Raw genomic sequence first — 18,694 nt, 5'->3', positions numbered from 1 at the left:
ATAATTATTGGTATTATGATTATTAGGATTTATTCATGAGCCGGGAGTGAATGCTGATAAGATCTTCTATTTTTTTTAATAGATGGTAAGTTTTAATACATGGCTTGTTAGGGATTTTCACAAAAATTGGTTAATTCAATAGTACTAGAGTAATTAATTGAGTATTTAACAGATAGTTCTTGTTTTTTTTTTTAATTTCTTCTCTTTCGAATAAAATAAATAATTTTGTACTTCTTACTCCAGTTTTAACAATCCTCACACTTGTTTTAGGTCTAAGAGGGCATGAGGAGGTAAGATTTCCAGTGAATGGATCATATGTAGTTTGCCTAAAATTAAGTTGAAATAATAAGTCACCTTTAAAACCAAAAAAATAATAATAGTTGCCAATTCATTGATAACTTAATTAAAAAGAATTTAGTTTATATCTTAATTATATGGTCAAGTCAACTGTCTATATCAAGATTAATCCTTTAATTAAACCCTTGTGTGTATCCGCTATATATATCAGTAATTACTCACCTAAAAATACTAAAATTTATCCATGACGTCGAAGATCATGTAAGAAAGGAAAGAAAAATGGTCGGAATTGACCTCGGACGGTAGAAACTTAATATACTTGTGACAAGAGAAAGAGACAAACGGTGGAGTGTTGAATTTGAGGGAGGAAGAAGACGACACGTAAGGAATTATGTTATGTTTCAAGCTTATCTGAGTTTATATACAACGTACGTAACGTCTTGAAGAAGAAAAGGAGGGGGGAGATGTTGTCTTTCTTATGCTTGCAATCCATGGTTTTCACGCAGAAACAAAAACTGAGGGATGAATCAGGAGATGTAAAAGCTTCGCATCTTCTTCTTCTTCTTTTTTTCTTCTTTTTTTTTTTCATCTTGACTTGCTTGCAGGAGGTGGTATCAGAGTATCACCCACAGGTTTCTTCCACGGAGAGCATGGAAAAAATTCCTTACGTCCCATTTGCCAGCCTCTCTCTTGGTCTTTTCGTTTATTTATTTATTTATTGTTAAATAAAGCTCTGAAAAGCATGAACAGAGTCGACAGTAAAAGGTCTCTCTCATTTGATAGTTTAATATATATATTATTCATCATGTCCTATCCCAGATGCATGCTTCACCCAATGAAATGAAAATGGAGGTTGGAAACATGAAATCGTTGTTCAAAGTTTTTTTTATTTAGGAATATATTAAAGTAATATCTTTTATTTTTAAAAAATTTATTTTTAATATCAATATATCAAAATATTTAAAATTATACAAAACTATTTTTAAGCAAATAAAAATCAATTTTTTTGGGCCGGGCGTAATGGTTAATAAATTATTTTTAATACTCATGTTAGGGTTCGTGCACCCGAATCACAAGTCCCTCTTCGTGTCTAAAATGACAATGTATTGTAGGGTTTTTTTCTTTTTCATAAACTATTCATGTGTCAGTATTTTTGCCATGAAAATATGTTAGTTCTTGGTGAGTGGTTTGGCGGGCAGATCAACTTTGGATCAATTTAAAATTAGGGTAGTGGTGATAATTTAAAATGTTCTTTATTTTAAAATATATTAAAATAAAATTTTTTATTCTTAACATCAAAACAATATAAAAACATTAAAAAATATATTTTAAACAATTTTTTTAGGAATTCGAAACACACCCGAATTCATCTCAAGTTGCTCACTATTGTGTGTTTTTTCTGAAATCCAAAACGTTACTAATTGACTCTCCTTTTAACTACTCTGCAGTCCTCTTTATCACATGGAAACCGGCCCTCTTTCTTGAAATTCGGATCCCCTCGTCAAGAGTAGGCGCGATTGAGGGACCAACCACTGCTTGAAAGTCCAAGGGCGGTGAGACCATGGAGGCAGAGGAGGGTGCTAACAGAGCAAAAATGGAGATAGAGATCATTATCTATCTTAATACCACCTCTTACTATTCCCCTTTCAATGCTAGACTACAGGGCTGGTGGCATTTGGACCCAGGGAATTATCAGAGTGCGTTTTCACTTCAGTACGTGAACCCTAACCGAACCCCAGCTTGAGCACAAACCACGCACAGATAATGATCAGACTCCCTTCTTCTCCATAAGTAAAGGACAGTAGCCCGCCCCTACTGATTGGTGTCAGCCAGGTTGTAAAAGTAACAGTCTTCAATTATGAGGAAAAGCCATGGGGCTGACAACAGAATATAGAGATGATGGCATGTGCAATGACAGCCACCCATTAATCAAGCTGTACGGTAGGATTTAAGAGGAGGGAAGCAGGTTCTTGGTGACGATGGTCAATTATAAGTTGCATTTGCATGCCATGTGCGTTAATCCTAGAAGTACAAGCGGTGGGTGAAAAGCATGTTAGCTGGGGGCTGGGGCTGCTCTAAATGAATATTAGAAGACCTAGAAGACAAGGAGTATCTTGTCTGAAGTTTCCCTCAGTGATGATCAAGAATGCAGTTTTTCCACCACATGCAAGATTTAAGAACATTTTAGCATCCTTCTAAAGCAAACCTATCCCCACTGCAAAATGCAAAGAATGAAGGAGATTTTTTTTGTGTGTAAAATGCTGCTCTACAAAATGCAAAAATCGTTTACAGTTGAATTCAGAAAGGGAAAATTATACTATTTTCATACTAAATGAAAAATCATTTTACAGTTGATTTCAGAGAAGGCAAAACTATACCTGGTCATCGAGGTCCGGAAAGCTCCATTGCTTCAATGATGAAAGAAGATTCCTCATGAACATCGCTACAATGCCTTGAGCAATTGCATGCCCTTGCCTCACCAATACTAGTTGCACCTTGTGATTCCTCAACTGCAGGCTGCCCGACAACACCGTCTAGGACCTTCAAGACTTCTGACATTTTTGGCCGAAGGTTAGGATGTGACTGAGTACACTGCAGAGCCAAATCCACAGCTTTTTCCAGCTCGGACACATCAAAACATCCCTTCAGATCCCTATCCACTAGCACTTCCAACCTCTTCTCCTCATGCAAAGTTCTAACCTGTAAAATTCAGCCACCATTTACAATTTTGTATTTGGTGCAGCACATTAGGAGAGCATATGGTGGATTATAATTCAGTACAGAGGTTCCCTTTAAATAAATAATGTCTGGTTTCCAGTCACCAGAAAGCAATCATACAACTAGAAGATACATGTTATGGTACTTCATAAGTAACCAGCATCAGTTCATAGCCACTGTATTCCTCCATACTCGAGAATTCATTAAGCAGGCATGAAAAACCCATTCCTGAACATGGCACTGACAATTATGGGCAATGCAGCTCAAGAATGAGTTGGTATAATTTCCTATAAATGCCACGAGAACAAGACATGCAAGTTATCTCTACACAATTTGTACAAAGGAGTTTAGAATATTCAGATTTTGGCCATCATTTTTCAATTTCAAGTTAAGAGGCCTTCTCCAGATAGATGCTACATATCAGAGAAATTATTCATTTGAGTCATGATTATGGTTAATCACACCGCAATCATGGATTAACAGGAATAGAAACATCCATTACCTCCATACAAATTTGGAAGAGTGAGATTTTGTAAATTGTAAACTCAGTGGTAGAGGACACTATAGAGAAATAACTTACCCAGTCAAGAATCATTCCCTTCTGAACCTGGCCATTTCCAGCATCTAATGCCTTTTGCCCTGTTATAAGTTCCAAAAGTAGTATGCCAAATCCAAAAACATCAGTTTTATCAGATGATTGCCCAGTTGAAAGATACTCGGGTGCAATGTGTCCTACAGTCCCCCGCACCGCAGTTGTCACATGTGAATCTCTAAGATCCAGCAACTTAGCAAGACCAAAGTCCCCAACTACAGCTTCAAAACCTTCATCAAGTAAAATGTTTGCAGCTTTAACATCCCTGTGAATTATCTTTGGATTGCATTGTTCATGCAAGTATAGAAGTCCACGGGCAGCCCCAAGGGCAATGTGTATCCGTCTGTTCCAATCTAAAGAAGGTTTTTCTCGACAGGTCTCTGCAAAGGAGAATTGAACAAATAATGATGTAGCAGAACCAAATTCTTCACCTATAATTGGTTTTGTTTCGATTGAAGAAACAAAGAGAAATATAAAAACAATTTATTAAAGCAACAACCATGAGTAAGAGTTTGTTCATCAACCAATTACCAATACTATTCAACATACACTATTAAGAAACAGACACAAAATTCATTAAGCAGATATCTTGTAAAAAGGATTTAAGAAAAATAAAAAGCTTCAAATATAACTATAGAAAAGATTCAGCACGATTTTCTACTTGAAGTACTAAAAAGTTAAAATTGGAGAGGGATAAGAAAGAGTATGTTGAGCAGGAAAAACAAAAAACAGTTTCTTCAGAGAACCATTAAGGACTTTAATGCTCAATATATTCCAACTGTTTAGTGCTGTAGGTTTTAATGAGAAACAACCTCCATTTGCATTAGACCAGAGAATAATAAAAATCCTACTCGCCCAAATGAACTAATAGTAGAGTTTGAACAAGAAAAATGAGGCAAACCTCTCAGGCGGTCAGCAACACTGCCATTTGGCATGTAAGGATAAACAAGCAACCTCTCATCAGGTGTCATGCAGAAGCCATACAAACATAAGAGGTTTCGATGTAAAGCCAAGCCAATCATTTCCACTTCAGTTTGAAACTGCACTTCTCCAGTAAAATTTGGATCCTTCAGCCTTTTAACTGCAATGAAAGTTTTATTTGGGAGACATCCTTTGTAAACCACACCGTATCCACCTTGCCCTAAGATATTTTTTGGACTAAAGTTGTTTGTAGCAATTTGTAGTTCACGGAAAGAAAATCTCTTCAAATGACCAATATCAAATTCATAATCTTGTTGCACTGCAAAATGCAATTATCACAATTAATCATATTGCTTAGCGTGATTTATTTCATTTGTGAAAATTAGATAAGCACTCAGTTTGGAAGTACCATATGATATGAAGAGTAGACGAGATCTATACCAATGCACCCAACAGACAAGCAGCATGACAGAAATCACAAAAGTGCAGCTGATGCCTATGGCAACAGAGAGCACCCACCGATGATGACTTCTGGCTTGCTCAGATGAAAGTGTCTCTGCAAGTAGGACATCAAGCATTTGTGGTCACATTGTTAAAGTGCATCTCATTAAAAGAACTATTTAACCAGCTAAAAGTACATTTACCATTCACTGGATTTGAGATACCCCTGCAATTTTGTGCATGTGAGGAAGTGCAAAGATAACTATTCCCAGCAATACTGCAATAAAAACATGCACACCATCAGATGGCTGCGAACAGAAATGATGGACCCCACTGGTAAACATTCATGGGACTAGAAGTTATCGACTCCCATCCAACCATTTCTACAGATATTGATTTTTTTTCCCTTCCATGAGAGATTTTCTAACATTTTGATGAAAAGGGAACTGCAGTAGAAACTGAAACCTGCAATCTGCATCTCATTCTATTTAAAAACAACTTTACTTGACAATTGCAAGCATTTTGCAAGCTCAACGACATCAGATAACAACTCTTTAGAGTTTTTGCAAAGATCCAATAGATTATGCTAGCCCAGAATAACCTGAGGTTCCTAAAAGCAAAGTAAATTACACTGGCCAAATATGAGGCATTTAAGAATCAAGGAGATAATTTTTTTTAAATAATCACAGTTCTAATAAAGATCTCACCTGTAATCTTTTGCTAATATTTTTGGAGTTGGACCACTAAGATTGTTAAATGATAAATCCCTGCCAAGCATTTCGAAGTAAAGTTAACATTTACGTACACTACATGAGGTAATATTGTTGACATGTATGGAACACATACAAGAATGAAAGTCCAGTAAGATTGGCCACCAGTCTTGGAATCTGCCCAGTTAAGTTGTTTTTACTGAGTCGCCTGGAAAAGTTTGCATGTTAAACTTTTACATAACACACACAAATTATCAAAAGAAACATTAAAATAAAAAAGCAACAGGAATTGAAATGCCATGTGTTGAGGTCAAGCAACTTACAAGTAACTTAGATGGGTCAGAAATCCCAGAGAGCTCGGAATACCACCAACGAACTGGTTACCTGAGAGGTCAAGAGTTTGAAGATCTGAGAGCTTTCCGATCTCTTCTGGTATGGGACCAGATAAATGATTGTTCTGCAATAACCTGCAAGCATAGCTCATAAAGATTAGCTAGGTAATGCAAGATACGATATCAAAACTTGAATCTGTTGCATTTATGTCAAGTAACCGGAACAAAAAAGAACATCATCCTCGACAGAGCATCAGCAAATTCAAAAGAATAGCATGGTTTTACAATACCAAGGCTCATAAGTTATTGCAAACAGAAACGGTTTTCAAATTTCCTACGTGAACTTCATAACTGGAAAATTGAGTTAGTCCAGTTTGTCATAATAATCATAACAGCAACATTTCATTAGCCATGAGACTAGCCAATAATTAGCTTATACTCCAAGAAAAGAACAAAAAACACACATACACACACGCACACTCACAGAAACAAACAATTAATAGCAGAAGAATTCATGTACAAATCAAGTGAAGGAAAGAAAGTAATAGCGGCTCACATTGTTCTTAGGTGACTCAAATTCCCGATACTAGACGAAAGAGTTCCTGATAATCTTGCACTTGCCATTTCCCTAGCAGCAACAATATCCAGAATAAAAGATTAAAAAATATGAAGATTTTATGACTAAACAAAAAGAAGTTCCTCACTTACAGGGAGAAGACGAAGCCTTCCAAAGAGCAACCGACCATATTCCAAGTGCAAGGATCAACAGAGTTCAAATCCCAACCGTTCATAACACCGGACTCATCTCTCATTTCTTTCTTCACAGCCATCAATGCTGCCACTGAATCCACAAACCAACCAAGTAAACAAAAAGAAAGAAACGAAACACAAACCAACAGTAACAAATCACATGGTAGTGTAATGCAAGAGCATTTTGAATATAGAGTTTGGAAGCCATACCCTCATAGTTAACACCCTTTGGAGAAAGAAGACTGCCAGTTGCTTGAGCAAAATGCACCCAAAAGACTGCTAAAAAGACGTGGAACAAAATGGCCGCCATTACTTCCTGTCCCGATGAGAAAGCCAACTTTTTTTCTGACAGGAGTATAGCAAAAGAGCAGATAATAGGACTAATTGGATTTGGATGTTGTCTTCATGTCCTCAAGACAAACGCCCCACCTGCTACCTTTCTACGACTATATTGAATCTTTCTAATTGCCTAGAAAATACGTAAAAATAAATTCACTTACAAACTAAACCATGAAAAAAGAAAAATACTGCTACAACATAGTAACGTGTTTTGTTTTTTTTTATTCAGTTTGATGGAAGATCGAGAGAGAGAGAGAGAGTAGAAGAAATGGCTCTGATAGCGTTTGGCATCCTCGAGATTCGGGCATAACATGCATGGTCCCCTTGTCTCCATTTTCCTAATATACATGCTAGTAGTTGAGTCATGGCCGTAGTAGACATTTACTTTGACCCTTTAAATTGAATCAACAGCTCAGATTAAGCTACTTCAATTTCTGTTTGAGTTTATGATCTCGGAGCAAACCTTCCTAGCGCGAAAATACATGTACTTGGAGTTGTGTCGGCGGCAAAAGTTTGAATGCCGTATTGTAGCACAGATGAGCAGAAACAATTTTGTGTGGTTCAATGTTTTTTATATTCTGATATAAAAATAAAAAATTATTTGCATATATTTTATATTTTTAATTAAAAATATTTTTGCACCGAGAGAGAATTCCAAGTTCCACAATCCCATCTCTACCACATTGCCCGGATATCTCACCATAAAAACTATCCTGCGTCTTCAGCTGACAACACAATTTATCAGAAAGGGAGACACCGTTGAACTCCAACGAATCATCATCAGAGGACAGGGAGAGACCAGTGAGGTCACTGAAAGAAAGGTGAAGTTACTTATAAACCATACAGGCACTAAAATGCTTGTGCAAGATTTGGAACTGCTATCGGCTACCGGGCTACAGCCATTATTTGGTGGTTGATAACCAGTAACTCACCTCTCTGAACTATCTTAAGCAATCATCACGTATTACTCAGGTTCTTGCAGCTGGGACATCAGAAGCTAGAACATGCTGAGGATTAGATTTGCAACACTAATAAACTAAACTTGGGCTCAAACAAAGAGAAACATTTGATGTACACAAACATATCAAATATTGAACAGATGGTGAACGAAAACCCAGTAACTGAAGTCGAAATACAAGGAAGGAACAAGTACAGTTACTACAAGAGAACGCAATAGCATTACTTTTGCACATAAAGCGAGTGATGACAATTGTCTGCAATTAATTCAAGTCAGCCACCACAAATCAACAAAAACTAATAGGAAACAACACGGGCAAGTAAAAACAAACCCCCCACATCCAACACCAGGGGCCACCCCTTTTCTTTGGGCCGTTATATTAGGGGCCTTCTTCCTAGCTATATGGATGAACACTTCTCCACCTTTTACCTCTTGCTAGCAGCTATCTGATAAGTGCACCTCAGGCTATCTTACTATCAAACATGTACATAAACAAAAAGGGTTTTGACAAAAGGTGGATGGGATTTGGGAGAAAAACGTGGGAGAAGAAAACATGAAGAAAGCACAGCTATCCAGCTGCCTGATCCATATGTATCCTGGTAGAGAGAGAATTGTTGCCGGTCAGACCTCACGATGAAATAACTGCCAGGTGTATCACAGAAATAACTGCTAGATATCAATCCCATACCACTTAACTTGCTTATGTCCCTGCCAGGTGCATAAAATTTAGACCCATTTGTCGTTTCACATGTTCCGGAATCAACTTATTAACAAGCTCAGGAGAAGCCCCATTTAACTGTAAAGAAACAAACAATAACAGAGTGAACAAATAGAATTACCTTGGCCAGTTGCATACCAAATAACTGGATAACAAAATTGCAATAAAACAACAAGAGCAACAAAGAAATTGCCCAACTAAAAACAGTCCATCTTATGTTTGAATGCTTGCATTTTGTTTTTCTAAAAGGTCAAACATGAAAAAACAATCAGAAACAGAAAGTTGACATACTTCCTGTTTAAAGTTGAACAGAGATGGTAAAGGGCGGCCATTTGGCAGGCGAGCATTGGGTTCTCGGAGTTCATCAAAGAAAGGGTGCGCGCATGCTTCCAACTGTGATAAAAAAGTAAATTGTCAGATTTCAATGGGCAAACATGCATCTCAAATAGCAAAAAAGAAAGTAACATCAAGATTTGTTTTTCTTCAAAAAACAAATAATGATGGCCATTTACTGCAGTTGAATATGAACAAGGTCATGGAGTTGCCACTTGACATGAATCTTGCACATCAACATACAAGGGAGAGAGGAAGGTTGAAACTACATAGAGACAGAAAAAAGAATAAGAGAACTTGCACTCACCGCCGTGCAGCGAAGACTTGGTGAGTATTGCAGCAGCCGTGATGCAAGATCAATTGCCTCTGGAGGCATCCTCTTGTGGAAAACCTAAATAGATTAACAACTAAATGAAACTCTAATATAAATCAAATTGTAACAAGACATAAGATTATGGTACTTGAATGATCAACAATTGTTTCCTTGTGGATCTCAACATGCACAAGCAAAATATAATAATTCATAATATTTTGGCTGCAAGAAAAAGAAAGACACCTCAAAGTCTTTCATGAAAAGGAACTAAAAGCATACCTTGTGCCATGGGTGTGCCTTTATCTGTGGAAACCTAAAATCAGTATAATTTGGGTTCATACATCGAATTTCTTCTCTTGTTGGAGTGCCAAGAACCTGCAAAGCAGTGTGTAAGATGTTGGCTCATGGCCATGTGAATTGCATAATTAAAAGCATCAATAAGCAACACGTACCTTAATAATATCTACAAGCTGGTCCACTGCATTTTCTCCTGGAAATAGTGGCTGTAAAAATATTCAAATGGCCAGCAGTCAACTACAAATTACCATTTGGAATACTGTCAAAAGAGCAGTCTTAAAATGCAATAAAAAGAACTGCTAACCTGGCCAAGGAGCAGCTCGGCAAGGACACAACCAGCAGACCATATGTCGATTGATGTTGTATATTCTGTGGCACCGAATATAAGTTCTGGAGCCCGGTAGAATCGGGAACATATGTATGATATGTTAGCTTCACCTTTGACCTATTCACAAGGAACCTTGATTGTCAATGTAGGGAACATTGTATAGAAAGAATGAGAAGCAATAAAATCAGATCATATCACACTGGCACTGAAAGCTTTCAAGTAAACAAGGGCTTCAACTTTAGTAGTCACTCAATTATTATTAGCAAATATAACCAGTACTTGCAGAACTAGATGAGCAGATAAATTTGAGCTTAAATTTGGTCCACCAAACCAAACAAGTTCCTCAACCCGGCCATGAAAGAGATGCAAGTCACATGATAAATTTTTTTCATTTGATAAAACAACTTACAGGTTTCAAATTCTGAGAGATAGAGATATGAAGACATTTAGAATAAGGATTTGCACAGCAATACTAAGACCACCTTGACATCATACTCTGAATACTCAAGACACTCATCTACAACAACTATTACTTGCATACAGATATACTGGATTATTGGAATTGGTAGCCCTAAATTGAAAGGAACAATATGATAAGAATACATTGAAAATCTGACACTCGATCAGATCAACTGTATGATATTATACACTGATTACCAAAAAAAACTAATCAAACAAGGATGCATAAAGCATTACATCAATGTTGCGGGAAACATTCATTTTCAAAGTTGTATACATTTCATGGAAACAGAAGGCACGTGAACTAACTGCAATGATATCCCTTTTGGTTAAGAACCAGGATAATATCCCAAAGACAGACTACAAACTATCTTGCAGCTTAAGAGTTGTAGTCACACAAAGCAAATATGAGGAATCACAAGCTAGAAGAAAGTCAGCATACCAGCACTTTTGCACTTCCAAAATCACAAAGCTTAACTTGGTGAGTAAGTGGATCAACCTGCAGACAGCCAAGAATGCCTTCAGAAAACAGCTACCATCTTTAAACATGCATTTATAGTAAGGAAGCATACCAAAAGATTTTGTGGCTTTAAATCCCGATGGCAAACTCCAGGAACAGCATGGATATAAGCCAGTCCCCTGAAAATCTGGAAAACAAGAAAGTCCTGTAATTAATACCACAAGGCTTATAACAAGGCAAAAAATCAACTTCAGATGCAAGTGGCATGCAATACCTGGTACATGTAAAGTTTCACATAAATAAGCGGCATTGTTTGTTTTGCATTGCTGTAATGCTTCAAAACCCGATACATGCTCTCAGGAACATACTCCATGACCAAGTTAAGAAAGAGTTCATTGTTATTTGTCGTGGAAAAGAAACAGTGCTTCAGGGAAATCACATTAGGATGATCCATCACTCGCATTAGCTGCAATTCTCGATTCTTATATCTTCTGTCCTGCAAAACCTTCTTTATCGCTACAGTCTCCCCGGTTTCCAAACATTTTGCCTACAAAAAAAGAGAGAGATCAAATGACCCTGTTCACACAACTCTTTCTTAATCGTCAATTCCTTCAACAGAGAACACATTTGCATACCTGGAAGACTACACCAAATGACCCTGTTCCCACAACTCGCTCTGCCATGTAACTGATGGTCTACAAGAACCAAAACATCAAAGAAATTAATCTGACCATCAGCAAACTAAATCTCCAAAAATTTGCTAGAAAATCATATATTGATTCTCAACACCCTATGATAACTACAGGAAAAGAGAGAACCCTTTGACAAAACAGAAACAGAAACAAAAAGGTATTCAACAAAAAAAAAAAAAGTTACCTGCTTGGGCTCTCCATTTTTACCCCCAATTGTAGTCGAAATTATATGCCCGGTGACCGGATCATTCCCATCAGCAACACGGGTGGTCATTTCCTACAAAACACACCGACATCAGTGATCTTAGATCTATATAATAACTGTAGTCACGCTTTATAAAAGGAAAAAAAAATTGCTTAGCTAGAGAAAAAAAAAAAAAAAAAAAAAGAGATCTTAGATCATGATGATGAAGGAAAATAAATCAAAATTACAAATTTTATGGTATGAACTCACCATCTAGATCTATTCTAGCAGAACTATTTCTACCAATCAAAGAAGCTAAAAGCTAATTTCCAAAAAAAACAAAGGCTGTATAGCTATAAAAATGCAGGGAAATAAAGAAAGCCCAGATCTTAAAAATACACCCTAATGCAAAAGAAGATTTGCTTGGATGATGAGAATGAAAAAGAAAAAAAATTGTAAACATTTAAAAAAAAAAAAAAAAGCATCTAATCTTCTTGCAATTAGTTACTTCTTACCTTCTAAGACCCAAAATTAGAAAAACAAAAACATAAGACAAAGCCAACTCTCTCATGTCTGATTTTCCCGAGGAAAATGCAAGGATTTCAACACAAATTTAAAAAAAGTGAGAAAAAGAGAGAAATTACCTTATCTTCAGCCATTTGTAAGAGAAAGGGAAAGAAAGCTGATGCTGAACAAGTTTGTATTTGCTTCAGAAATTAGTAAAGAGAGATCATGTTAAGGCAATAATAGAGATGGCCAAAAAAAGAAGAAGAAGACGACCCAACAAAACAAAACACAGAGAATGAGAGAGAGGGGGTGTCAAACTAGACAGAGAGAGAGAAAGACAACATCAACAACAATTACAACAACAACAACAACAAGCCCATGTGATTCCAGCCCCTCTCTCTCTCTCTTCCTCTCTCCCTCTTTCTTTTTCTTTTTGTCAATTCTTTTCTTTTCTTTTTTCTTTTGTTTTGGTGTCCCTCTCTCTCTCTCTCTCTATCTATCTATCTACTTTCCGTTCTCTTCGCTTTTCTTTTAACCTCTGGTTTTGAGAGAATTACGATAATGGGATTTGAACCTTGTTTTGTTGACAACGTCACAATTATTGGACGGCTGCTTGGACCTCAGTGTCCGCCCCTGTTTTTTCCTTCCCGTTACCGTTAAATCCTAAAAAGAAAAGAGAGCAGTCTCTCTGTTTCTTTTCTTCTGCCCGTTGAAAAGGAAATATTCCTATCAGATCAAATTTTACTTGTGCTTTTACATGTGAGATTCAACTTTTATTTGTTTGCCATTAATATTTATCGAGTTTATAAATTAATATTTCAATTTATGTTTATCAACTTTTTGACGAATTTCAGATTTCTCGCTATTAGAAAAAATAATTAAATTATTTTAAAACTCTTGTTTGATATTGTGTTTTAAATATATGAGTTGGTTAAAATTTAAAAAAAAATTGTTTAAAAATTAATTTTTTATATTTTTAAATTGTTTTAATATACTAATATTAAAAATTATTTTAAAAAAATTATTTTAATATATTTCTAAATAAAAAATATATTAAAAAGCAACCCTTATAATACTTTTAAACAAACTCTAATATTGTATCTTTCCATTTTTTAAATGATAAAAGATTAGATTAGTTTCTCACTTCATCAATTCAATTGGAGATTGGAATGAACAAAACTTCAACCATGAGGGGACCAATTGTATGCGAGGATAATTTGCCCAAAACTTAATTAGTTTGATAATGTCTTGATGTTAAGACAAATAATAAAGTAAAACATGAAGCAAATCTTTACATATACATCTAATTTACAAGAAGTTGTATGTTTAATTTATTTATGCATATTGCGAATCAACTTATATGTTGAAAATTAGTTTATTGTATATTTAATGACTTCATAATTGTTTTTTTGGATTGGTTGAAAAATATATTTATTATGCAAGCATTTTGAGTAATGATTTGATAGTTAAATTTGGAAATAAGAAATCCATTTACAATCCTTAATCTGATTTTTAAAGTATTTTTCGTTTGAAAATATATCAAAATAATATTTTTATTTATTTTTTTTTTAAAATTTTTTTATATCAACGCATCAAAACAATTAAAATACAATAAAAAATAATTTAAAACAAAAATATAATTTAAGATTTCTTAGAAACATGATTAAATTGCAAAAACAAGCACCTTAGCCATTAACATTGGTGTTTTGTCAAAAAGGAAACCATGTTGAGCATCCTGGAAAAAAAAATAAAAACCCTACAATTTTTCCTTTTAAAAAGCAAAAAAATGTTTTCTTGAGACAACTCAATGGCTTTACTTCAGTAGTGTTTTATAGCGTGGCTGCGTGTGAAGTTTAAAGTGAGCCATAGGAATATGTGTTTGACTAGATTAAAATCAAGTTTTATTTTGGTGGGACCCATCAAGAATTGAGACTGCACCCGAGGTTCAACAAAAGCAAGATAGTTGAGCTTTGTAAATAGCTCACCTCATTTTTTAAGATTCACCGACAAAACACATATCCTGAAGAGAGAGAAAAAAAGCCGTTGGAATATCAAACTTCCCAAAACCTCAACAATTCATCTAAAAAATCAAAGCAAAAATACCTTACAATCTTTTTTTGGTCGGTCAAATTCCTTATATCTCTCACAAAATAATTGAGATCTTTGTTTTCTCTGACTATCTTCTCTTTTATGTTGTCAAAAATAATTTCACTTTTTTTTTATACCCGATATGTTTCTGCAATGTAATGATCTTGTAGATATGTTTAAAAAGGTAATTTTTTTCATTTTTTGTTGCTTTCACCATAACTATTTTTTTTGTCTTATATACTCGTCTTCTTCAAAATGAATACATGATCTAACATCTTTTTGTTTTGTCGTTGCAGAAAAAAAAAATGAAGTCCATTTTTTTTATTGTTTCTCATAAATTTGTATTTATTGTTGATGAATATTATTTGCATATTTGTGTTAGTTTTGAAGGCACAAGAATAAGAAGATCCCGAAAACTTTTATGGAAACAAAAGGAGAAGGTGTTGTAAAAGTGATTAGGTGTTTATTTTTTACAAATATTTAACTAATTACATGTTTTAATAATACATGACATAAAGTTTGGGTATTGTGTATTGTTCTTGTTTACAATATTATGAATATATGATGTTGTGAGGTAGGTTAATTAACCATCTGCATTACTGGGTTTATTTCTAACATGAAAACAAAAACTAGGTGTTATGAAATAGGTTAACTAACCATCTGCATTTCTAACTCATCTGCATTTATGGTTCTACAATACTACAAACTTTGTTGATTATTTTTATTTACATGATGTTTTATTGGACCCTTTTTATATTTCATCATGTACTCTATTTTAAAGGATCTTAATTAAGTTTTTGGTTGATATGAGAAAAACTAAGAGGGATTATATAATGAGAGAGAGAGAGAGAAGTGATCTTTCAAGATCTGTAAATGGGATAATCAAATAAACTGAAAGAGGAGTTCATGTTGGACAACAGACCTGTTATGTAATTATAAAAGCAAATAAATAATTATTTGAGTGAAAATTTTACTTAGACAAATAAATACTCAATTATGGTTTTGTGAACATGAATTGGTAGAAATTAACATACAAGAAGAAATTAATTTTCTAAGTTTGTATACTGACCAAATTAATATACAAAATGTGTATGAAATATGTACTCCATAAGGTTCTCTTTTTTGGTTAACTATTGTATATTGACCAAATTGTTTTATCCAATGACCTATTACATTGTAATTGTACTTTTTTTTTTAAGTTTTCACCCTCACATTCTCCATGCAACCATGGCTTCTTTTAGCCACTAACTTTTCATAGGATGTTAATTAATTTTAGGTGATGCCATTATGTATTGCATTACATGTTTGATCTAACTACCACATACATATTCGATGGTCTCAATTCATTTTTAGGAATGAAAGTCTTTTTCTTTTCATTTATATTTTTCTCTACTTTATTGATTATTTGAGTATTTGTATGTTAAATACACTTGCATCAAAGATTAGTCAAATTCTAAGCATGTTATAATCCAACTAGGAATGAAAGGCCATTAACAATAGATAAAACTGCCTGGACTAGAAAAATATTACATGCCTATTGTGAACTTTGCATTAAGACTATTGACATGAGAAGAGTCAAAATACTCATTTCGACCAAACTGGTTGGAATTATTTGTTAACATCCTTCAAAGAACAAAGTGATCGTATATTCACCAAGGCACAACTAAAGAACAAATGAGATGGTTGCAAAAAGGATTAAAAGATATAAGCGAAGGTCATTTCTAAAATTAGTGTGGATTAGAGTAATGAATTAGGAACAATTTCTGCTAGTAATGAGTGGTGTAAAGTAAAAATTCAGGTTATTTAACATGATTCTTGATCTTTAATTTGTTTAAATCTTAGTTCAATAATTAATAAATTATTTAAAGCTGCATGAAATAATTTTATTTGTTTTGTGTAGAAAATAAAATGAGCAAAAAAGTTTAGACAAGATGGTATCGAAATGTCCTTACATATGAAGTTTGACAGAATATTCTCAAATATTGTTGCTGCTGAAGATTATGCATGGACATCATGGTTTAGAGTCTTGTGTGATGATAATGTTGGTGTTGATGGTAATCAAAATGCCAATGGTGATCAGCCTGATTTGGAAGAAAGAAATGGTGATTTAGAAGAGGATGAAATTTCAAATTTTATCAACGATGTTTGTAACATGGTTAGAGGGGTTAATATATCCACTAGTAGCAACACACACAGCAATGATAAGAAAAAAGAAAGAGAATGTTCTAAGGTTCAAACTAGGGGAAAAAAAAAAGAATTCTAGAATTGGGTTACAACTACTATCATGTTGGGATCAATTAATTGATAGCATGTCAAATAATAGTGATTCAACATCTATTTGCAAAGATAGAAAAGGGTGTGGTATTCCTAAAATTATAAGTGAGTTTCACTTAATTAAAGGATGAATTCCTGCTTGTTGTTGTGGAAACCTTTTTGGTAGTGTTACCAAATATAGCTTGGCTTTGCAGGTCAACTTGGAGACCTTATGACTCGATCCTTTGCTTGATTGTGTTTTCAAGTCAAAACGGGTAAGAGCTGACTAGATACGACCTAATTGACCTAAATGGGTCATAACCCAATTTGACTTTAGAAAAAAAATTTCAAATTGATTAACCTGGGCCTATCAAGGCTAAACAATCAAACCTATACCCAGGTCATAGATATAGTTGGGTCCAATAACTTTGTTTTTTAGAATCTATTTTTTATTTGATCAAACAATAATAAAAATAGACATGTATAGGAAAGCCATCAAATAAGTTTTTAAAAATAGTATTATTAAGGGCTATATAAAAAGAATATTCGCCAATGTAATGAAAAGATGGTTACTATTTTATTAAAAAATAAAGTAAAATTTGAAAAATATTTAACAAAATAATTTATGAAATAATTTTTTAATGAATTACAATTAATTTTTTTTTTAAAAAAAAAAAGACAGGTTAAAAAGAGGCCAAGTGCATGGCTTTAGGTGGTCCAATTAAAAAAAAGATTAGGTTTGCATGCTTGATCTCTTTTTTTAAAAAAATATAGATGGTTGACGCGTTGTCCATCCATTTTTTTCCAAAAAAGATAGCAAATAATGCTATGCCTACTATTGCAAATGATGTGTCATTTTTCACGGTGCATTTGCCATCCCAAACCAATTTTCATCTACTGAAAAGGTGGTTGAAAAATCAGGTTGAGTTTTTTTTAACCTAATAAACTATTTTCAACATATTTTGACAAAAAAAGTGCCTAATAAATACTCTTAGTACTTCAATAAACAGATCTTTTAACTTAAATCACCTTTAAATTGGTTCAAAAACACAAAATCAAATTATTATTTTTATCAACCCCAAATTACCTTTTTTAGCAAGATAAATACTCAAAATTACCTAAATAGAACTCATTTCATCAAAAAAAATCTATTCACACCAAGATCAACTTTTTTGTTGTCGGATTATGGCCAACCAATAACTTTCTTTCTTCTTTTTTAAACTCAAGAACTAAAATAAAAAAAAAATAAAATTTTGAACTAAAAATAAAAACGTTAAAACAAAAGGGATAAAATAAACATGTGCCTCGTGTACGAAAAAAATAAAAAAAATAAGGCTGATTTTTGTTTTAGCTTTCGATTTAAGCCCTCAAGTTTTAATTACCATTAAATAATGAAATTAAATTTTATTTTACTAAATTGAGTACCAACTTTAGATATGAATGTATTTTCGAGACTGCGAGAACCTCATAACATGTTAATTGAAACAAATTATTAATCTCAAATTCAAGTAAACATAATATTCAATGATATATGTTTTTTCAAAAAAATCAATGATCAAAATTAAAAAAAAAAAAAACGCTATAAAGAACAAAAAAAAATCACTATTTTAATATAAATTAAATTTTCTGCATAGTAAAACACTAAGCAATTTTAGCTTTTTTACTTTATTTTTAATTTTTCCACGGTTAAAAAAAGAGAAAAAAGTATATATAGAATTGGACATTTTGATAAAATTTGTTTTGTTTTCCACTATAAAAGTAGACATCAAACTACATAAAACGCCACCGAGAATTATAAAAATACAACAGCTACACCAAGACGCAGTTGATGGCTTTGCTGTTGAAGCAACACTTCAAATGTCAGCTAATGTTTTGGCTAAAATTACGTTGTTACAGTCTTATTTGTGTGGAATCAGCAGATTTTTTCATAAATTGATCAAGTGTAAGACTGCTTTTTAATGCTGTAATTGCTTGTTTACTGTAGCTACTCCTGGTAAAATTGTC

The 18,694-nt window shown here is 33.8% G+C and overlaps 2 protein-coding genes and 1 long non-coding RNA gene across 6 annotated transcripts; 1 reads left to right on the top strand and 2 right to left on the bottom strand.

The window, feature by feature from the left end:
• The first annotated feature begins 326 nt into the window (after nt 1-326).
• On the top strand, nt 327-2,562 carry LOC140955495 (uncharacterized). Its single transcript, XR_012169687.1, has 2 exons — nt 327-1,062; nt 1,746-2,562. It is a non-coding gene; the product is annotated as an uncharacterized lncRNA (long non-coding RNA).
• Nucleotides 1,312-8,063, bottom strand: LOC118037041 (probable LRR receptor-like serine/threonine-protein kinase At5g45780). Of its 2 annotated transcripts, XM_035042923.2 has the most exons (12): nt 6,972-8,063; nt 6,720-6,852; nt 6,568-6,639; nt 6,003-6,146; nt 5,816-5,887; nt 5,677-5,736; nt 5,173-5,246; nt 4,938-5,084; nt 4,509-4,847; nt 3,596-3,987; nt 2,676-2,997; nt 1,312-2,512 (listed from the first exon to the last, which is right to left on the bottom strand). In XM_035042923.2, the coding sequence occupies exons 1-11, from the start codon at nt 7,069-7,071 to the stop codon at nt 2,680-2,682; spliced, it is 1,851 nt and encodes a 616-aa protein (XP_034898814.1). In that variant the 5' UTR covers nt 7,072-8,063; the 3' UTR covers nt 1,312-2,512; nt 2,676-2,679. The 2 variants fall into 2 exon arrangements, with proteins under 2 accessions (XP_034898814.1, XP_073264741.1); XM_073408640.1 differs by having other exon boundaries at nt 1,312-2,997.
• A 192-nt stretch (nt 8,064-8,255) lies between these two features.
• LOC118037042 (shaggy-related protein kinase eta) lies at nt 8,256-12,834 on the bottom strand. Of its 3 annotated transcripts, none has more exons than XM_035042928.2 (13): nt 12,487-12,834; nt 11,843-11,935; nt 11,602-11,661; nt 11,241-11,513; nt 11,079-11,153; nt 10,949-11,005; nt 10,024-10,164; nt 9,875-9,925; nt 9,702-9,797; nt 9,417-9,500; nt 9,068-9,169; nt 8,755-8,854; nt 8,256-8,654 (listed from the first exon to the last, which is right to left on the bottom strand). In XM_035042928.2, exons 1-12 carry the CDS (start codon nt 12,499-12,501, stop codon nt 8,759-8,761), a joined length of 1,143 nt encoding a protein of 380 aa, XP_034898819.1. In that variant the 5' UTR covers nt 12,502-12,834; the 3' UTR covers nt 8,256-8,654; nt 8,755-8,758. The 3 variants fall into 3 exon arrangements, with proteins under 3 accessions (XP_034898819.1, XP_034898816.1, XP_034898817.1); XM_035042925.2 differs by having other exon boundaries at nt 8,747-8,854; nt 12,487-12,833; XM_035042926.2 differs by having other exon boundaries at nt 8,256-8,854; nt 12,487-12,833.
• Between the last annotated feature and the right edge of the window lie 5,860 nt (nt 12,835-18,694).

The sequence above is a fragment of the Populus alba genome, chromosome 4 (genome assembly GCF_005239225.2).
Source record: "Populus alba chromosome 4, ASM523922v2, whole genome shotgun sequence".
Classification (NCBI taxonomy): domain Eukaryota; kingdom Viridiplantae; phylum Streptophyta; class Magnoliopsida; order Malpighiales; family Salicaceae; genus Populus; species Populus alba.
Note: the sequence above shows the minus strand (reverse complement) of the source record. Positions and strands in the feature narration are given on the sequence as shown.

Bases quoted from the DNA above. Each gene is read 5' to 3' on its own strand.
- LOC118037041 (XM_073408640.1), bottom strand. From the start codon at position 7,071: ATGGCGGCCATTTTGTTCCACGTCTTTTTAGCAGTCTTTTGGGTGCAT. The intron at 6,853-6,971 runs GTATGGCTTCCA...TTGTGGATTCAG, and splicing joins AAAGGGTGTTAACTATGAGG to TGGCAGCATTGATGGCTGTG. The intron at 5,888-6,002 runs GTAAGTTGCTTG...AAACTTTTCCAG, and splicing joins CTGACCCATCTAAGTTACTT to GCGACTCAGTAAAAACAACT.
- LOC118037042 (XM_035042928.2), bottom strand. The intron at 9,798-9,874 runs GTACGTGTTGCT...ACTGCTTTGCAG, and splicing joins AGCTTGTAGATATTATTAAG to GTTCTTGGCACTCCAACAAG. The intron at 9,170-9,416 runs GTGAGTGCAAGT...TTTTTATCACAG, and splicing joins CAAGTCTTCGCTGCACGGCG to TTGGAAGCATGCGCGCACCC.